This window comes from Lissotriton vulgaris, chromosome 2_1, assembly GCF_964263255.1.
Source record: "Lissotriton vulgaris chromosome 2_1, aLisVul1.2, whole genome shotgun sequence".
NCBI lineage: Eukaryota > Metazoa > Chordata > Amphibia > Caudata > Salamandridae > Lissotriton > Lissotriton vulgaris.
In genome coordinates this window covers 36,071,311-36,089,720 of record NC_141687.1, presented here as the reverse complement: position 1 = coordinate 36,089,720, position 18,410 = coordinate 36,071,311, and the positions used below count along the sequence as shown (strand labels likewise).

The window sequence follows — 18,410 nt, the reverse complement described above, 5'->3', positions numbered from 1 at the left end:
AAGATATTCTCTTAGAGGGACACTTGAGTAACCCAGCGCAGCAAAAGAAAGGAAGAAACAGAAGACAAAAGAGCGTTCCTTTGTTTCACTACCTTCCTCTTGAGAATAGGACCCCCCACAGAGGTCGTTCTAGGGAGAAGAAATATAAAAGATGCCACCATCACCATTCTAAGCACTCCGACCTATCAGAGGAGCATTGGTTGACACCAAAACCATCTGCACTGAGATGTTCGTCGACGCTCAAGGGCAACTCCAACATATAAGCCTCTACCTTTTCAGCTTGTTACTGTAGGAGGATGGCTTACTATAAGGTGCACACTCATTTAAGTGAAGCACCTTGCACTAATTCAGACAACCCTTATGGTGAATTTAGTGGTCTTGGCTTGCATTGAGTACTCAGCGGTGTTTCCACTCTGCACACAGCCTCCATAGGGTTCCTGGGTACTTACCTTGGGTGGTTCCTTCTGACCCCAGCTCTGCTGAGTCTTCTGGTTCAAGTCCTGACTACAGAAGCAGTTTGCATTCCACTTCTTTAGTTCATAGTTAGGTCACACCCTGGATATAACTGTGTATTTGTTCTTACCTACCTGTTTACAATTGGAGTATTGTGTGCATTGTGTTGATATCTCTGGGTAGGAGATACCAATGTGCTAGCGAGTGAGTATATTAAATATACCTATTTTTATACCTACACTGTGAGGTACTTTTTCGTTTGACCAACACTATATGATTAGTTCTGGTCAAACAAGCTGCTTAACACTCATTCTGGACCACGGACATGACGGCTTTTTCAAAGTCTGTGGGATGTCAGGAGCAGCAGAACGGTCAGCTTCATTGCGTTGCCTGCAGATGTAGGGGAATGACTCATTCACTCCAAGGGAGATTCCTTTGGGTGTCTTTGATGCCCACAGGCCTGTACAGGAACCTGGATAAAGCACAGGCACAGATGACGAACAAGACTTGCAAAACAGAGAGACCATGAGCAGCCGAAGTCTTCTTTGGTGCAGTCTCGGTCCCAGGTGAAGTCCAAGGTGTCCAGATGGTTGAAGGTGAAGTGGTTTCGAGTTTGAATCTTGTCCCACAACAAATCTGTAGAGTTAAGCCCTTAAGTACCTTAGCAAACGGGTTAGGACGATTCAAGGATCCCTCCCAGAGGAGGGGCTGCACAGAGGGGAGGATACTCACATGTCCTTAGTCCAGTTTCACACCAGTGTGGGAGCCAAGGGCTCCCTATACTGACACAAACTGGATTATGCAAGGAGGGCACCAAATGTGCCCTTCCAAGCAATCTGGTAGTGCTGGCAAGTCCCCCCTCCCCAACCCTATACACTACGTCCTGTCTAGGAGGTGGTCACTCCTCCCTGTGGCAGGAAACCTATTGAACAGCAACAGCAGGGCAGAAATGTGTCTGCGGTCGGCAGCAGCACTAGCTTGTTTTTAGACCCTGAAAGGGTGGTACCGGGATAAAGGGGGGGCACCCCAGGGGAGGCCCCCAGTACATGGGATACTACATCCAACACTGGAATCAGTGTTAGGGGTAGAATTTCAACATGTTTGATCCCAAACATGACCGGTTTTGGTGCAACCAATATATACTTAGTCATATTGTAATTGACTTGATGTCCACTATATGTATTAAATGGCTAACCGCACTTACAAAGCCTGGAGAATCGATTCTGGGGTTTGTTGGGGTGTCATACTCATGCAGGGGCATTGTCACACTTGTAACCAAGCACCCTGACCGCAGGACTAAAGAGCCTGCTATAGAGGTGGACATAGGTTTTAAGGGTAGTGATCTCAGATATAAGGAAACTTATATCTGTGGTGAGGGGTGCAAGCACCCACTCAAACAGGCTGCAATGTCAGGCCTATTGTCACAGTTTGAGTGGCCTCTCGCGGGTGGCTTATACATGCTCCAGCAGATGGGAGACTCCTGGTGTACCTGTAACTATGCCCTGGGTACCTTAGTACCATATACTAGGGCTTTACAAGGGTGCACCAGTAGCCAATTGTGGAGGTACCAAAGTACTTACCATTGTCAAATTTAGGGAGAGAGCAGAGTGACTGGAGTCCTGATTAGCAGGATCCCAGTCAGAGTAGTCAGAAAACAGTATAACACCAGCACAAATAGTGGGGATAACCATGAAAGCAGATCATACTTTCCTACAGTTACCAAGGACATTGACTCCTTATACACCAAGGCCTCCACCCCCGACATCTACACCACCGATTGAACAAGCCAAGGCTTCGCCACCATTAAGATGCCTAAATGACACCATTTGATGTCAAAGCATTCCAGTGCATAATCATCTATGTGGAAACTGTACTACATGGCTTGCCCCAGAGTCCGAAGATTTTGTCGAGTTGGCATTCATTTAGGTTCCACTTGTGACTCTCTCAGGAGGCTCAGCTCTTGTGTATTAGTGGTAAATGTTCTGCTGATAGTGACATTTGAAGTTGTAGGGCCCAGTCCCACAGTCTTTGGGCTTTTATTGACAGGATGTGCAATCCTGCCCTTGCGTTTGTTTACGAGGTACTGATGTGCAACTGTATCAGTCCCAAAGATGCTTTGATCAGGGAGGAAAGGAGTGTAAGCATTGTCTTGAGCTCTTCGTTCTTTCCATGCAGGCCGGCATCTTCCTGTGTGGACATCATTATTCTACTGTCCTGAAAGAGATTATCATGATGACCAAACCATGACCTGAGAAGCCAAACGGATAGATAATGGAGAATAAACAGGACCGTGTGAGTCATTCATGACAACATTAGTACTGAAAACTTTAATTTAACAAGCCGTATAAATTTGACAAACTGAGAACCCCGAGGATTGTGAGACGTACATCTCATAATAAAGTGGATTTATTCGTTTGTATGAACTTCATAAATTACTGCCCTTTGTCCTAATGAAGCTATAAAAGAATATTGTGAAACACTTATTGTCAAGTTGGAGTAAAAATGAAGTAACAGCTATTTATGTAAATTAAGTGATTGTGGCAAAGTGGAGTAAATGAATGCAAACCAAATAATTGGATACTTAATTAAATATCAATTGCTTTACATTAATATATATACTAAACCTAACGAGATATATGTTAGTATTTTATGATAGGGATTTGGGTATTGAAATCAGTTGAGAAATATAATGCTATCTCAGAGGGAATCTATAAAGTAATGGCCATGCATTCGAAAGATGCAGGCATTTCACTGCACAGCAGAGGAGCACTTAGAAGATACCGGTCTAATCTTGCAGTGCCTGTTAGTTGTCAGAGTCACTTCAATTTCACCTGTTGTCATGCTAAAAATGCTGCCTGACACCTATGGTTTTACTTTCACTTAGAGTCCACCAGGGAGGACTGCCTTTGTCCTTGGAGTACCTCAGATTTAGCTGTCAGATCAGCCCGCATTTAAGGTTCATTGCTCGTAGAGTTCTTCCCGCAGGTTCTCATCCGAAGTGACAGAAAAGTGTCGCAACGGGGGATAGAAGAAGACCGCCTCCTTAGTGAAGATTAGTAAAAGAGCACGGAAATGTCTTCCGTGTAGTTTCCCTGCGGTTCACTCCTTCTCTGAGGAGGAGGCCTTTGCCTTGTCGCTGTCCAAGATAGCTCCCAGGAACTGTATGCATGTATGCGTCATAAGAGACTATTTTTGCTTGTTTGCAGAAATACATAATTTCTGACATTTTTATCTTAAGAGTTTTATATAGCGCAAACTAGACTTGCAGAGATAAGGTATCAGAGTGCTTTACATGAGCCATCCACATGTCACAGTGGTTGTGGTGCCACTCTGGTTTTCATAGGGTGAGGGATAAAATAACTACTGTAATTCTATGTCAGAACGGAGGCGAGGATTATGCAGTCCTTTCTTCTCTTTATTATAATAGCAATTCAAAGAAAAAACCAATCAGCACATAACAACTGAACCACAACTCCCATGAGCACATGGGGCATAGTAACCATCAGCCAATAATGACGCCGTCCGTCGTATAATTATCCATGACGTCCCTTCCTCTTCCTCTTTCTTCTCTGCTCGTCAGATAAGTCACTCTATTTTTCATTTCTGACGTACTGTGGTAGTGATTTATTATTATCTGCCTGTGCAATAGCGCTGTTTCTGTAGTGCGCTTTTCTCTGTGTTTTACCTCCGGCAGTTGACCAGCGACGAGCGCTGCTTGCGCCGTCACTGCCGATATATCGCGGACTGTGTGAAGCGCGCCCTCGCGCTTCCTCGGCTCTGTGGGGTGCCACCGTTGTGAGAAGGCTGCGCTCGCGGTTCTTTTCGTCCTTCGGTGTGCGAGCTGAGGCAGAGTGTTACCGGCCTCACCAACCCTCGCCTTTGACACCGGCTCGGTGCTTTTTTGAATGCGCTGTGTGCGCTACGACACCTAGTGGCGGTTTACAGGTACCGCACGTAGTTTTTGACAGGCTGTCAGAGCACCGGCGAGGGGGCTACCTTTTTGGATTTTAGGCATAAGGTGTTTTGTACTCACACCCTCAAAGAATGCAATCTGCTGAACACTCAAAACCCCCCATTCAAGAGGCGGGGGAAATTTGCTGCACCCAACCCTTGCCACCGGAGGTTGGTCGCACGCTTTCTCAGGCACTGGACACTGTGCTGGCGCCCCTGCAGGAGTGAGTGGATGCCCTCATCAAAGTGTCCCCGGGGTATTCGGTAACGCAGTGCCTGTTGACCGCGGACCCAAAGGTGCGTAGAGTGGAGGGAAAAAGTCCGCTAAGCGTCATGCGGGGCACCTGGAGGAGTTCGAACGCTTGAGGGACTCTTTCCGCAAGAGTGCGCAAACGCTAAAGCATGTACCTTGCCGGGAGGGTTTCTACCCCGGAGAAGATGGCGACGAGGTCGCCCCAGACCCGGACCATGAGGATGGCTTCCCCGTGGAGGGAGAGGGTGTTACCGAGGACGATGTCTCCTCGGAAGATGAGGATGAGTACACCGGGCGGCCCTGGCGCCCGGCGTCTCAGTCTTCGGGGTCCATGGAAGGGGATGATAAGACTCCCAATATGTTTGATCCGACAAAAATCTACCACCCACGATCGTCGGAATGGACCCCTGATCCCAAGGTTGTAGCGTATGTGGCGGGAAAAGTTCGCCAACCCCTGGAGAAGGAGGTTCAGACCCGCATGCGAGGAGAGTGCCCTCGCCCAAAGGGCAGAGTGGCAGCCACCCCGGACATCGACGTGAAGCTTGATGCGTTCTTCGCTAAATTTATGAAGGACCCTAGGAAGGGCATAGATCGTTCCTGGCGCAACTGCCAGGATAAGCTCCTGGACGCCGTGGGCCCCGTGACCCAGATCATCCAGTTAGCCGAGAGGGCCAAGGAATCGGGGACAGCGATGTCCACGGAGGTCGTGGCAGGTTGGGCACAGCGGGCTCTATGCTTCCTGGGCAATGCGAACTGTGCGTTGGCAGTGGAACGGAGGAGGTCTCTCCTCATCAAAATAGATCCTAAGCTGGGAGATCTAGCCACCTCGGAGGCAGGGCCTATTGCACAAGGCAAGTTGTTTGGTGAGCCCTTTATAAAGGAGTTGAATAAGTTTGTCACTACTTTTTCGGCTCTAGACAGAGCGCAGACGTCCATCAAAAAGATTTTTCCTGGACGGGTTTTTGCAGGGGTCAGAAGAGGATGGGGTCGCTCCTTCGGCCGCCAGTTCCAGCAAGGCCCTAATAACAAGAACCAGCAGCGGCGTAACAACGGCTGGAACGATGGCCGCCAGGGAAACTTCTACCCCAGTCGAGGCGCTGGCAAAGGGCGCGGCAGAGGATATCATGGTGGAGCCATGCTCCGGGAGGCCCATCCGGTGAGTGTTACCCTTTTTTCCCCGTCCGTGCTGGGGGGGAGGATAAAGGATTATCTCCACAACTGGTGCAAAATCTCCTCAGACCCGTGGGTTCTCCAGACTGTCAGGGGTTTCCGAATAGAATTTTACGGTACTCCCCACCAGAGAGTTCGCCCTCGACCGTTAACCTTTTCCTTAGAGGACAGGAGCCTGATCGACAACGAGGTGTCGGAACTTCTCAGGAAGGGCGCAATTCGCAGGACGCGCCTTCACCCTTCGGGGTTCTTGAGCAACCTGTTTCTAGTTCAGAAAAAGGACAAGGGGTTTCGCCCGGTCATAAACTTAAGAGACTTCAACGAATGGCTGGTTTACCGCCATTTCAAGATGGAGGGAATCCATCTACTGCACGACATTCTCCTCCAAGGGAATTGGATGGTTCGCCTGGACTTGAAGGATGCGTACCTCACGGTGCCTATCTTTCCGCCTCATCGGCGTTTTCTACAGTTTCTGTGTAACGGGGAAGTCTTCGAGTTTCAAGCACTCCCGTTCGGCCTCTCGTCGGCGCCATGGTGCTTTACGAAGCTCCTGCGGCCAGTGGTGAAAACACTACGCGAGAGGGACGTTCAAATGATCATCTATCTCGACGACATACTGATCATAGATCAGTCGCCGGACCGACTTCGTTCCAACTTGAACATGACTATTGCTCTGCTCCAGGACCTGGGGTTTGTGGTGAATGCTCAGAAGTCTGAGCTTCTTTCGAGGAGACAATTGACTTTTTTGGGGTTCCTCATAGATTCGGTGTCTGCTTGCCTCAGTCTTCCGCAGCAGAAGGTGACCAAGATTCGCAAAGAACTCTCCCAGACTCTTCGGAGGGACAGAATCTCCCTTCGGCACCTGGCTCGAATCGTGGGTCTCCTCTCATCCTCGATTCAAGCGATTTTTCTGGGCCCGTTGCACTACAGGGCCCTTCAATGACTGAAAGCACAGCATCTCCGGAAAAGACTCACGTACTCCGAACTCATTTCCCTCATGGAGGAAACGAGGACGGAGTTGCGCTGGTGGATAGAGCACATGAGTGCATGGAACGGGAGAGCGATTTTCGGCTCCAGCCCGGACCTGATCATCGAATCGGATGTCAGCAGAGCGGGCTGGGGAGCTCGCTGCGGCGACATCACAATGGGGGGCCGCTGTTAGGAGGAAGAGCTTCAGATTCACATGAATTGCCTTGAGCTCATAGCGGGCTCCTTTGCGGTGAAGTCTCTGACCCAGTACCAGGTGTCATGTTGCATCCTGATGCGCATGGACAACGTGTAGGCGGTGCAATACATCAATCGCCTGGGTGGACCTCGGTCCAGGGCTCTGGCAAGCCTGGCGAAGGACTTCTGGAACTATTGCCTGGAGGAGCGGATCTCGGTGTCGGCGGAATTTCTCCCGGGCACTCAGAACTCGATCGCAGACTGGCATTCCAGGAACTTCCAGGATTTCAGCGACTGGCGACTGCACCCTGCGGTCTTCCAGGCTTTGATGACCACTTGGGGTCCGTTCTCGGTGGACCTGTTCGCTTCCCGTCTCAACCGTCAACTCCCGAGGTTCGTGAGCTGGAGGCAGGACCTGGAGGCGACGGCGGTCGATGCATTTTTACAGATCTGGTCGCTGGAACAAGCTTACGCCTTCCCTCCCTTTCTAATGATTCCTCGAGTAGCGGCGCAGGTTCGCCGTCAACAAGCATCGCTGGTCCTGGTGACCCCCTTCTGGCGGGCGCAGGCCTGGTTTCCCCCACTGCTAGAACTGTCGTGGGATTGTCCGATTCAACTGCCCTTGTTCCCTTCATTACTTTCTGGCCCCTGGGAGAGGGGCACCCGCTGGTACTTCAAGGGACCTTGCACCTCATGGCGTGGAGGATTTCAGGGGACGTTGGCAAGACGGACGCCTTTCAGCGGACGCTGAGGAACTCATCAGCAGAGCCTGGGCCCCAGGTACGGTCAAGCGGTACTGATCGGCTTGGCAGTGGAGGTGTCGTTGGTGTCTGGGAAGACACGCCGATCCCGTGGGGGCGGACGTTACCCACATTTTAAATTTTCTGGCTGAATTGCCCAATCGGGTTTGGCCTATCGGTCTGTCAACTCTTTCAGATCCGCCATTTCAGCGGGGCATGCCCATATTGATGGCAACCGGCGGGTGAACATCCTTGGGTTTGCAAACTCATGAAGGGGGCTAGGCTTTCCAAGCCCCCGGAACCCAGATATCAAAATCTCTGGGATGTCAACATCACCCTGCGCTTCCTTTGCTCCTGGCGTGATAACCAGTATCTGAACAGGAAGGAATTGTCATCTAAGTTGGCGATCTTACTGTCTTACTGTGTCTGGCTTCGTGCAAACGCGTCTCCGACGTGCAGGCACTGGATATCACGGCACTGATGTTCACTCCGGAGGAAGTTACTTTCACGGTTGCTAGAAGGACCAAAACTAATATCAGATCGGTGTCCTACCCGACGTTTCCGGATCAACCAAAACTGTGTGTAGTGCGCTGCCTCCAGGCGTATGAGGACATGACGGTGGAGTACCGCCCTCCGGGAGAACGACAGCTTCTCATTGCTCTGCAGAAGCCGTTTAAGGCGGTGTCGGCGCCATCCATCGCTAGGTGGATCCGTTGGATCATGACTGAAGCGGGGGTGGATGTGACTAGATTTGGAGCACACTCCACGAGAGGGGAAATGGCCTCTAAAGCCATTCAGGTGGGCGGTAGGCTGGAGGACATCATGGCAGCAGCGGATTGGTCCTCGGAATCCACATTCGAAAAGTTTTACTTCAAGCCCATCTATGGCGCAGCGGAACTGGTGGTGGATAAGCTTTGAAACTGCATAATCCTCGCCTCCGTCCTGACATAGAATGAAAAATTTCCTAGCTAACGTAACAGAAAGTTTCAATTCTATTAAGGACTAGGAGGCGAGGATTATCCTTCCCGAGACTCGCTGGTCTCGACCCGCCCGTACAACTTCGTACTTCAGTAAGTATTGATTTACGATTTATTTCACTGCTATGCTTATGCACTGAGATGTGTTGGAACAGGATAATAAAGTGTGTACATGTTCTAGAACTCAGAATTGTTCACATTGCAAGGCTATGCTGATTCTCGTATATGCTGTGTACTGCCTCTCTTTGATTTCTTTCTGGAAAGAAGAGCTGGATAACGGTTATCTTGTTTGATTTAGGACAAGACCAGAAGGATTGAGGAGCGTTCCTGGGGCTCTTTCCTCACAGAGAAGAAGAGGAAGAGGAAGGGACGTCATGGATAATTATACGACGGACGGCATCATTATTGGCTGATGGTTACTATGGACACTGTGCCCCATGTGCTCATGGGAGTTGTGGTTCAGTTGTTATGTGCTGATTGGTTTTTTTCTTTGAATTGCTATTATAATAAAGAGAAGAAAGGACTGCATAATCCTCGCCTCCTAGTTCTTAATAGAATTGAAACTTTCTGTTACGTTAGCTAGGAAATTTTTCTTATCCACTATAATTTATCGCTGTTCATCAACAGACAAATGTGTAAAAACATTATCGGGGGAGTAGCAATTGCATATTCGAGCCCCGTTCCAATATGGCGGCGACTCTCTATTGAGAGTCCAGGCCAATCCGAGTGATTTGTCATAACAAACTCTAGACCCTCGCCCTGATCCATGATGGCGCCGACTCTCTTGCGAGAGTTAGAGACGCGGTGGCGTGAGTTCGAGCGAGTCTGGCAGTAAATAAATATAGAGGGAAATGAAGCATGTTTGAACGGGCAGAGACAACGCGCTTCATTCAAACTTGGTCGGTAAGGAGAGAGTGGGGGCACTAGAGAGTAGACACAGAGGCAGAAGGAGTTCCTAATCCGTACGGAATTGGAACTTTGGGTGGTTCACTCTGTGCTTAATTTTTAGGCATGAAAGTTCAACTTTCACTATCCGATGTTTTGCTTATTTTAGATACAGAGATCGACTAAGAGCAGAGGGCGACTCACAGGAGGGGTTTTGCCTACATTCTATACTAATCCTTATGGCCGGTAGGAGACACCATGGCTCAGTAAGGGTAAACATGAGGACTTCTGTGCAGTTATGTGTTTTATGAGATGTAGTGTCACGGGCTCGCTGTAAATATAAATTATGTATTTTTGTGTTTTTATCAACAGTCTCGATGAATGGTGTGTTCAACATTGATGCAGTGGCAGACAATTGTAGCCCTGAAGAAATTGCCTAACAAGTTGAGAAGGCAATGAAACATGTCGGCTTGTGGCACTGGTATGCATGTTTAGCAGCCATATTGCTTTTTAACTTGATAGGTTGCACGAAGTTAAAGAATAAAAGAGTCAGTAACGTGCATACCTATGCATTTTAATTACACATTTTGATTATTTTTCACTGCACTCACTTTTCTTTGTTTGAACACATTTATTTTTGGTTTGATGACCGCCAATGATGAGAACAGGACTTATCTGGTGAGTACCTATCAGGTATCCCGATGGTGGTTCGTCCGTGAGGGGTCATCTCGCCTTTGCACACTTTTTTCATAGTAGTTGCACACTATTGTTTGGTGCTTTCATAGAGACTGTCGCAGTTGGGATGATGGCTTTTTAAGTTGGCAAATAAACGCTGTATTCTCTACCCCAATTGCAATATAGGAAAGGGGAGATAATTGTAAAATTACAATATGATTTACGCGTTTGAATCTATATAAAGTTGCCTATGAGGTCCCGGTCATTGTTGTTTTGATGACTATATGAGTGGAGGGCGACTCAGGTTCTGGCTTTACCCTCTTTGCTCCTTATTGGATATATGCTTTACATGAGCACCAGTTTCGTTACAGACAGACACATCCATTTTTGTTTGGCACAGGGAGATTAAGTGATTCTCCCAGAATCACAGGATGTTGAGCGTCGTTGCCAAGACTTGAACCCAGGGGCATATTATCAAGCAGGGCGATAGGCAATTATTGCCGCTTTAGCGGCCGTTTTCAGCCGCTAAGCGGCGATAATTCTGTTGTCCTATTAGCAAGCTGTCGCTAACTGATGTTAGCAAAAGCTTTTAGGCGAAAGCGAGCAGTTCGAGGCCCGCTTTGCATGTCAGCGATGTTTATCGCTAATGACATGCAAAGTGGGCGTACCCAACCAATTAGCGACTGAAAGCAGTCGCTAACGTCGCTATCGCCTATTAGCAAGGCAGGCATAGCGATGGAAATATTCGCGCTAAGCGCGAATATCTCCAAATACTAACACATGCCCAGACCAGTTCTTAGCCTTGTTATCCAATGGGAGGTGGATAACATGGCTAAGAGCATTTAGTCACTAATGCGTGAATATCGTTGCATTCTCAGCGATATTCACGCATTTCGCCGCTATCGCTGGATATTTTAGCACAATGGAGAAAAACGTTGCTAATAGCATGTTTTCTCCGCTAACATACCCAGCGATAAAAAAAATACGTGAGCGCATTTTGCGATAAATATCGCTATTCCTTGGTAATATGCCCCCCAGTTCCCCAGCTTTGAGGTCGACCACTCTAGCCGGAAGGCTACATCCTCTCCCCGAAATAGCCTCAGGGCTATTTTTGTGGAGGTTTCTGTGCACTGAAACAATACTCCTTTTATTAGCCAGCAGTCAGGGTTTAGAAAGACCTGTTGATTCACAAAGTAGTAACCTTACTCAAAAGCAGCAGAGGCTGCTCCATTTGGGCAAAGGATCATCGCCACCCCATCCCCCTCCCCGTGGGTACAGAAAAAGTGAAAAATAACACGGTAATAAAGTGCTTTATTACCATTGTATTTTTCGCTCTGCCAGCCGCCGGAGCGGAGTCATGGGAGGGCATTGCAGGACGGGCCATAGCTGCAGGTCAGCTAAACGCCCCTTTCTTCACGCTTATGGGTGCCATGGAGTGAGGACTTGTCTTTCTTTGTGAAAACACCCGGCTTTCAAAGAGGCCAGTTGCAATTATCATTCAAAGCGCTCTCATTTGAACCCAGATCGGCTCCATGAATCTTTGCCAAAGTCCATGGACCTGGTCAGGACCTATCTCAGGGGCCTTGGACACCAGGGGCCTGATTCACAAAGGTAACATACATCTGTGAGTAACTTACACTTTTGAGTATGTTTACTACTTTTTGGCTATTTACAAAATCTGAGAGTAAATTTACTCCAAAAGTGTAACTTAAATGTCTTATCCAAACTAAAGGCCCTGGGGCTAGTCACAAACTGCAGAGCTTATTCAAAAAGGTAACTTACAATTTTAAGTAATTCACACATGTAATAGACCCATACACCTTTAAGTACCTTTACACTCAGATTTTGTGAATAGCCAAAAGTTATTACTCAAAAGTGGAAGAGCAAATTACATGTGTAAATAACTATAAAAAGTGTTTGTGAACTTTGTAAATTGCCCCCGGCCTTTCAGTGCCTGATTCACAAAGGTAACTTACACTTTAGAGGAATTTACATTTTTGAGTAAATTTACTGCTTTTTGGCTAATCAAAATCCGAGTTTAAATTTACTGCACGATGTAACTCACATGATTTGAATTGAAGGGCATGGGGGCTATACGATTTTAAGTGATTTACAATTTTGAGCAGTGGCGGCTGGTGACATTTCAAAGTGGTGAGCAAGCAAAGAGGCTGTAGGTTCTTGCTTTCTCTTACTTTTTCCCCCCCGACCCATGCTGTTTCCTTTCTTCTCCATCTGAAATCCCTCCTTATGTTGTGTTTTCCCTTATCAAAAAAAAGTCCTACTTTGGCTTCTTTCTCTATTTCATCCCTTCACTTTTCCCTGTCTCTGTAAAGTCCACAGATGAATCTTCCTATTTGATATTCCTTTCTTTACCATTTCCTTCTATCACCGCAAAAAACAGAAGTCACTCCTGCACACCGAGGAGGGAGCGCAGACCCTCAGACTCTGAACCCACAAGAAACAGTCGCACAACCAGTTGTTCATTTCACCACCCTAGTCTGTGTTCATCACAAGCAGGGCTGGACTGGCCGTAGCAGGCACCGGCATTTCCCCGGGGAGCTGGAGGGGTGGGGACCAGTTTTGTGCCCGTGGGGGCCGTTTATTTCACTGGGGGACGGTTTTGCAATATCGGCCCCCTGTAACAAAAGTGGGACTTCCAAACACTGATTCCCTATTAAAGGACACATCCATGACTCTGCTTCAAACCTCTTGTCTGAGGAATGTACAATGCGGCCAGTCCTGCCTGTACAACACTGCTCCTCTTGCTAGCTGCCTAAAACCCGTACTAGAGACGTCCATAACTGAATTTATTATAACTGAGGAAGCTTTTTTGCCTTTTTGCAAGATTACCGTGATTACGTTTGACTTCCGGGAAGAGGCTTAGGAAAGATGCATTGTCTGGCTGCATTTGACAGTTGTATCTCCGAATTGTAATTGTAATTGTAATTGTAAAATCACTTATATAGCGCATGGCTACCCGTAGGCATCCCAGCGCGTTTGGCAACGGTGACCCTGGGCTAGTCCGATCTACATTCCTACTGCAAGCTAATTTCTGGGGAATAGGAAGGTTTTGAGTTTCTTCCTAAACTGAAGGAAGGTCTGTTCCTGCCTCAAGTTACATGGGAGGGCATTCCATTCTCTTGCTGCTTGCAGAGAAAAGAGCCGGCCGCCCGAGCGGGCTCGCTTTATCCTGGGAATGATTGCCAGAATAGCAATAGAATAGCAATGGAGTCGGTGGAAGCTGCAGCCGCTGATATTTGTTGTCTAATGTTGTCCCGCCATCTTCTTTGCCTATGTGGCGGAGATTATTTGTGGTACCTGTATTATAGCCGAATGCACTCAAGTGTGCCCTACCTGGCGTGGAGGTTTGTTTTCAACATCCTTGTAGTTCTTTTCTAGACTCAGTACACCTTAGCAGGTATCTGAAGGTCCTTTAGCCTTTCATTCCAGATGAGATCAATGATAGGGATGAACCTCATTGTTTAGCCTTGTGGCCTTCTAATGTCATAGAGAACAGTCTGTGTCCATTAAGGAATAAAACCCATGATATCCTCAGGCAGTGAATCGGCAGGAGGCAGAACGGACGGACAGTTCAGTGGTTACAGTCACAATATAGCTATCTATTCTGTCCCTATGGTAGGTAGAACATCTTCCTGTGTCTCACCCTCTCCTTTCTCCACATCTGAAAACTGATCATCTGGTAAAGGAATGATAGATGTACTGGGTACTGGACCTTGTTGTGGAACTAACAGTGTATCTGCCAAGTTCAGCTGCCTGTGGGGCTCTGGAGGGCATTGTGGAGCAGTATGTGGTTGCAACAGACTACTCTGCTTTGGCAAAGAAAGAGACATCTGGATTTGAGGCTGCCTGGCAGGTGGTGGCATGGATGGTTGTGGAGCAGGTGCAACCCATGGCTGCTCAGGGATTCTGATGTGGTAGTCTGCTCACATCTGCTGTAAGTCTTTGATTAAAGATGAAGGACCGTGAACCATGGGTCGGCAATGATATTGCTCTTTTTCTTCATGTGATTAATGATCATACTGCCATCACCAATCATTCTAATTTTCTTGAATTTCCTGGTCGGATATGCTGTTTCCTTCCCTACCACCTTCTTAATCCATGTACCCTTGTGGTGAGTTTGTCTACTTACTCTTCATCAGAATCCGGGCATTTTACCTTTAAAAGTGTTGGGCTTTAGGGACGCTAACAGGACCATTATCTTAGGAATCCTAGGTATCCAGCATCGTATGTGGAGAAACTTTACTCCAAGAGGAGTGCTCTGGCAAGCAGGGCTGTTTCACTGCCTTTTCCAAAAAGATTGATCTTGGAGGTCCGATAAGGTTGTCACATTAACTATACTGTCATTAAGAGGACTGCTGGAATTTTCTCGGACCATGGCTCCCCCCCCCACCCACACTATTCTGACATTCCCCTGAGTACATTTGACCCCTACCCAGACAGCGGAGTTCGAGCATTTTGTCTGACGCCCGGTGGAGCTGCTCTGTTCAGCTAATTGAGGAGATCGGCCTTGGTTTATCCCCTGACCGTCCCCTGCCCAGCTGGACACTGTTTTTCCCCTTCTCCTTGCCTCTCCACCCCCCCCCCTCTGCGTAGTTCTGCCGTTCTGCCTTTTCCTTGTCTCCTTTCTTTCAAATTTTCTGACCGATACCCGTTGCAGATTCCTAGAGAGCTATAGAGGAGACTGGCCTTGGATTACCTCCGTGGCCGTCACCTACCCACTCGGTCTTGGGGTCGACTTTCCCTTTATCTCTTTTCCGTCTTCCCCCTCGTCCTCTCCCTTCTCACTCCACATCTCCCCTTTCCCTCTCTATTTGTCTCTACAGACATTGGACACAGTTCTTCCTCGTCTCCCTGCTATGGCTCCTTCCTCCCCTCCTTTCCGATACATTTTCTCAACTGCTTTGTTTTTTTACTGTACCTTAGTACGCTATTGTAACTGATGTAATTTGTAATGCAATGTTCCCCTGGTTATGTGCACCACGGTGCTCTCTCCCTTAGCAAACGTGCGGATGTACCATGTTACAACGCATACCATTACGACTACCTACTGTTACAACGCGACCATTACAACGCATACCATTACAACGCATAGCGCTTTGAGGTGCTGGATAGTGGTAAGTATAATTTACTATTCTAACTCCAGTCCCCGTGGACACAAGGGAAGGTGTTGGATAGTAAATTATACTTATTCCCTATCCTAGAGCGCCCCCCAGCGCAATGCGTTGTAATGGTATGCGTTGTAAAAGTTGCATTGTAACAGTAGGTAGTTGTAAAAGTTGCGTTGTAACAGGTGTATACCCAAACGTGCATATATACCTGAGTGCACACTTGGATATGTATTCCAATTTGACATCAATTCCAGTTTATCTTCTAATTGGCATACCTACAATTCAGAGTACTTCCTCATCTAACATACCTGTACATTTAATACACTTTTCGGTCTCCTTTGGCACACCGAATACAAGTAAGCAAAATATCTCTCCTCCCCTGTTAAACTTAAACACGCATTTCACAGTATCTCTTCCACTGGAACACATAAACGCATGCCGGCTTACACATTATCCTGGTTTACGGAGCAATATACCACTTTGGAACACCTATGCATTTCTTAACCTTTCCACTCTCAACTGCACACTTAAAAATGGAGACAGACTACACAGTGTGCCATTTCTTAGCACATTGATATCACTGTCCCCCTTCTAAGGCACACTCTAGAATATGCTGCATGGAGGCCCCACTTTCATGACACTCACATATGTGTCCAGCAGACCCCGTTCTTGTATTTCTGCTCACTTACACATATACTCCAGCGTGCCCACGCGGCGGCCCAGCTGTTTGAGCACCAGGGGGTTGAAGGGCTGCGCGCTCCCGAAGTCAATGATTTTGATGGTGTTCATGTATGACACAATGATGTTCTCTGGCTTGATGTCAAGGTGTATGATACGATTGTCATGAAGAAACTCGAGGCCCTGAAGGATTTGAAGGATGTAATTCACCACGTCGTCCTCTGAGTACCGAAACCTGGGGAGGAGAATGATGACAAAGCAGGAGGCAGATGAGTGTACCCAACCACTTCAAGCAGCGGAACACAAAGAACACATGACCTATTAGTAATGCACTTCACCTCATTGAACATTGAGAACAGAGCACAAATGTAGAGAAAACGAAAGAAAGGAAAAAGGCTCTGAAGGTCCTTTCCACTTCACAGGGGTTATTTCAAACCCTTCTCGGTACCATCACAAGAAGTCCATAAACTCGGTAAAGCTCTTAATGGATACAGTTCCCTTCATGGGGATTCTGACACTCTTAATCCTGCATCTCACTACATCACTAGAGAAGCTCTCCCAGCATCGGTGGAGTCCACTGCACTCAACAGAGCAGTTCTACCATGGTTTTTACAATATGTACAACATATTTAGATAAATAGAGGAAAGTAGTGTTTGTACTGTGTAGGAATGGACTGCCACCAAGCTTCACAATTATGATTCTTTATACACATTACTTTCGACGCTGTGTGAGGCCACAGATGATATTCCGAGTATGGATCCCAATGCTTTAACCATCCTCAAACCAGCTGCCTCTCTGATCACTTGTCGAATGTATGCTTGTTTGTGACCCTGTTGTGCTACACAAATACCACGTACACACATAGATCAGAAAATAGAAGTAATGCTGTTCGCTGATACGAATTATTCACAAAACAAACAGCTGTACAGACGTGCCTCCATGTAAACAGGATGGGAGTTAGGGAACGGTTTGTCTTCTTCTTTAGGATCCAGTGTCTGAATGAGAAGCATTGGCTTGAACATTGCTATCTGGCTGAATGTTTCCGGGTAGCACAGATGAGGGCCATACTCTTATGAAAAGTAATAAAGTGGCTGCTTTTCCAGAGGGAGCCAGACCCTCAAGATTAGTGAGAGGGAAGTTGTGGAGGATCACTCTCTTCTGCTGAATAAGGATACCTTTGGAAGGGCAAGAACTAAGATGGGATTCTGTGATATACTCATGATTTATGGGACACACCTGTAATCTTAGTACTCGTCCAGGGGAATTCTTATCAAAATCATAAGCACTGAATGGTTCCGCCCACGCACGGGGATCCCAGAGCACTTTTAAAATTTTTTATAAATATTATGTTATGTTATAACGTATTTGTATAGCACACCTTTCACTCCGAGGAGCATCATGGCGCTAAGCGGGTTCACTGACAGATAGAGGTGGCTAAGACTGGAAGTTAAATGAGTGCTCTGCATAGGGCGTCGGGGGCCGTAAAGATCCAGGTTTTCAAGGACTTCCTAAATAAGGTTTCTGCCTGAATAAAACAGAGGCAGGGGTTTTTAACAGGTTAGCGTTGGACGATATGAGGGTACGACGTGGCACGTAGTGACCTTTGAACAACAGTACACTACATATATATATTTGCAGCCTAAAGAAAGTCTAACATGACCATATTCCATTTACCTTTCACTTTAAAAACAAGCCAATTGCATACAAATTAGACTCTTATAGAAAGTGACCATAGAAAATCTTTCACAACTCTTAAAAAAAATAAAAGGAGTGTGGCATTGTTAGCCAATAGGCTGCAATTGAAAGCATAGTTAAGAAAGCTGGCACTGTAGCTTTACGAACATCACAATACATCCTGCATCCCATCATGTCCTGCAGGTGACAACTAAGTCAGTTTAGTGGTAAGGAAATTAGAGGATCTATGGTGAAAAATTGCTGAAAATGTTTGTACTTCTTGTCCGGGGAGGTATAAGGGTTGCTTATGACTTTGATGAGAATCCCTCTTGAAGAAAACTAGTATTACAGGTGATTAACTTTTCCTTCTCTTTCAGGGGATCTTTATCTACAGTCATAAGCACTGAATAGAACATCAAGCCCACAAGAAATAGAGAACAGTTCTAGCAATCACCCAAAAAGGTGTCTGCCCTACTTGAGTATCCACTTTGGAGTCTGAGCAATAGTGTCTAGTGGAAGTAGGAATTGATCTCCCAGTAGAGGCTTTACAGATGTCTGAAATGCAACTATTTCTAACAAGGGCTATAGTAGTAGCTTTCCCCTGTGTGGAATACGGTTTAGGTCTAACAGGTTTGTGTCTCATTTTTTAAAGAACTCAGG

The 18,410-nt window shown here is 47.0% G+C and overlaps 1 protein-coding gene across 3 annotated transcripts in view; it reads right to left on the bottom strand.

Moving 5' to 3' along the window:
• The window catches only part of SPEG (striated muscle enriched protein kinase), a 1,422,155-nt gene that overhangs the window by 87,956 nt on the left and 1,315,789 nt on the right, over positions 1-18,410 (bottom strand). For all 3 annotated transcript variants that reach the window (XM_086954403.1, XM_086954404.1, XM_086954405.1), the window contains one exon: positions 16,087-16,310. In XM_086954403.1, the coding sequence (XP_086810529.1) occupies positions 16,087-16,310 (224 nt within the window). The remainder of the gene's footprint in view (positions 1-16,086; positions 16,311-18,410) is intronic.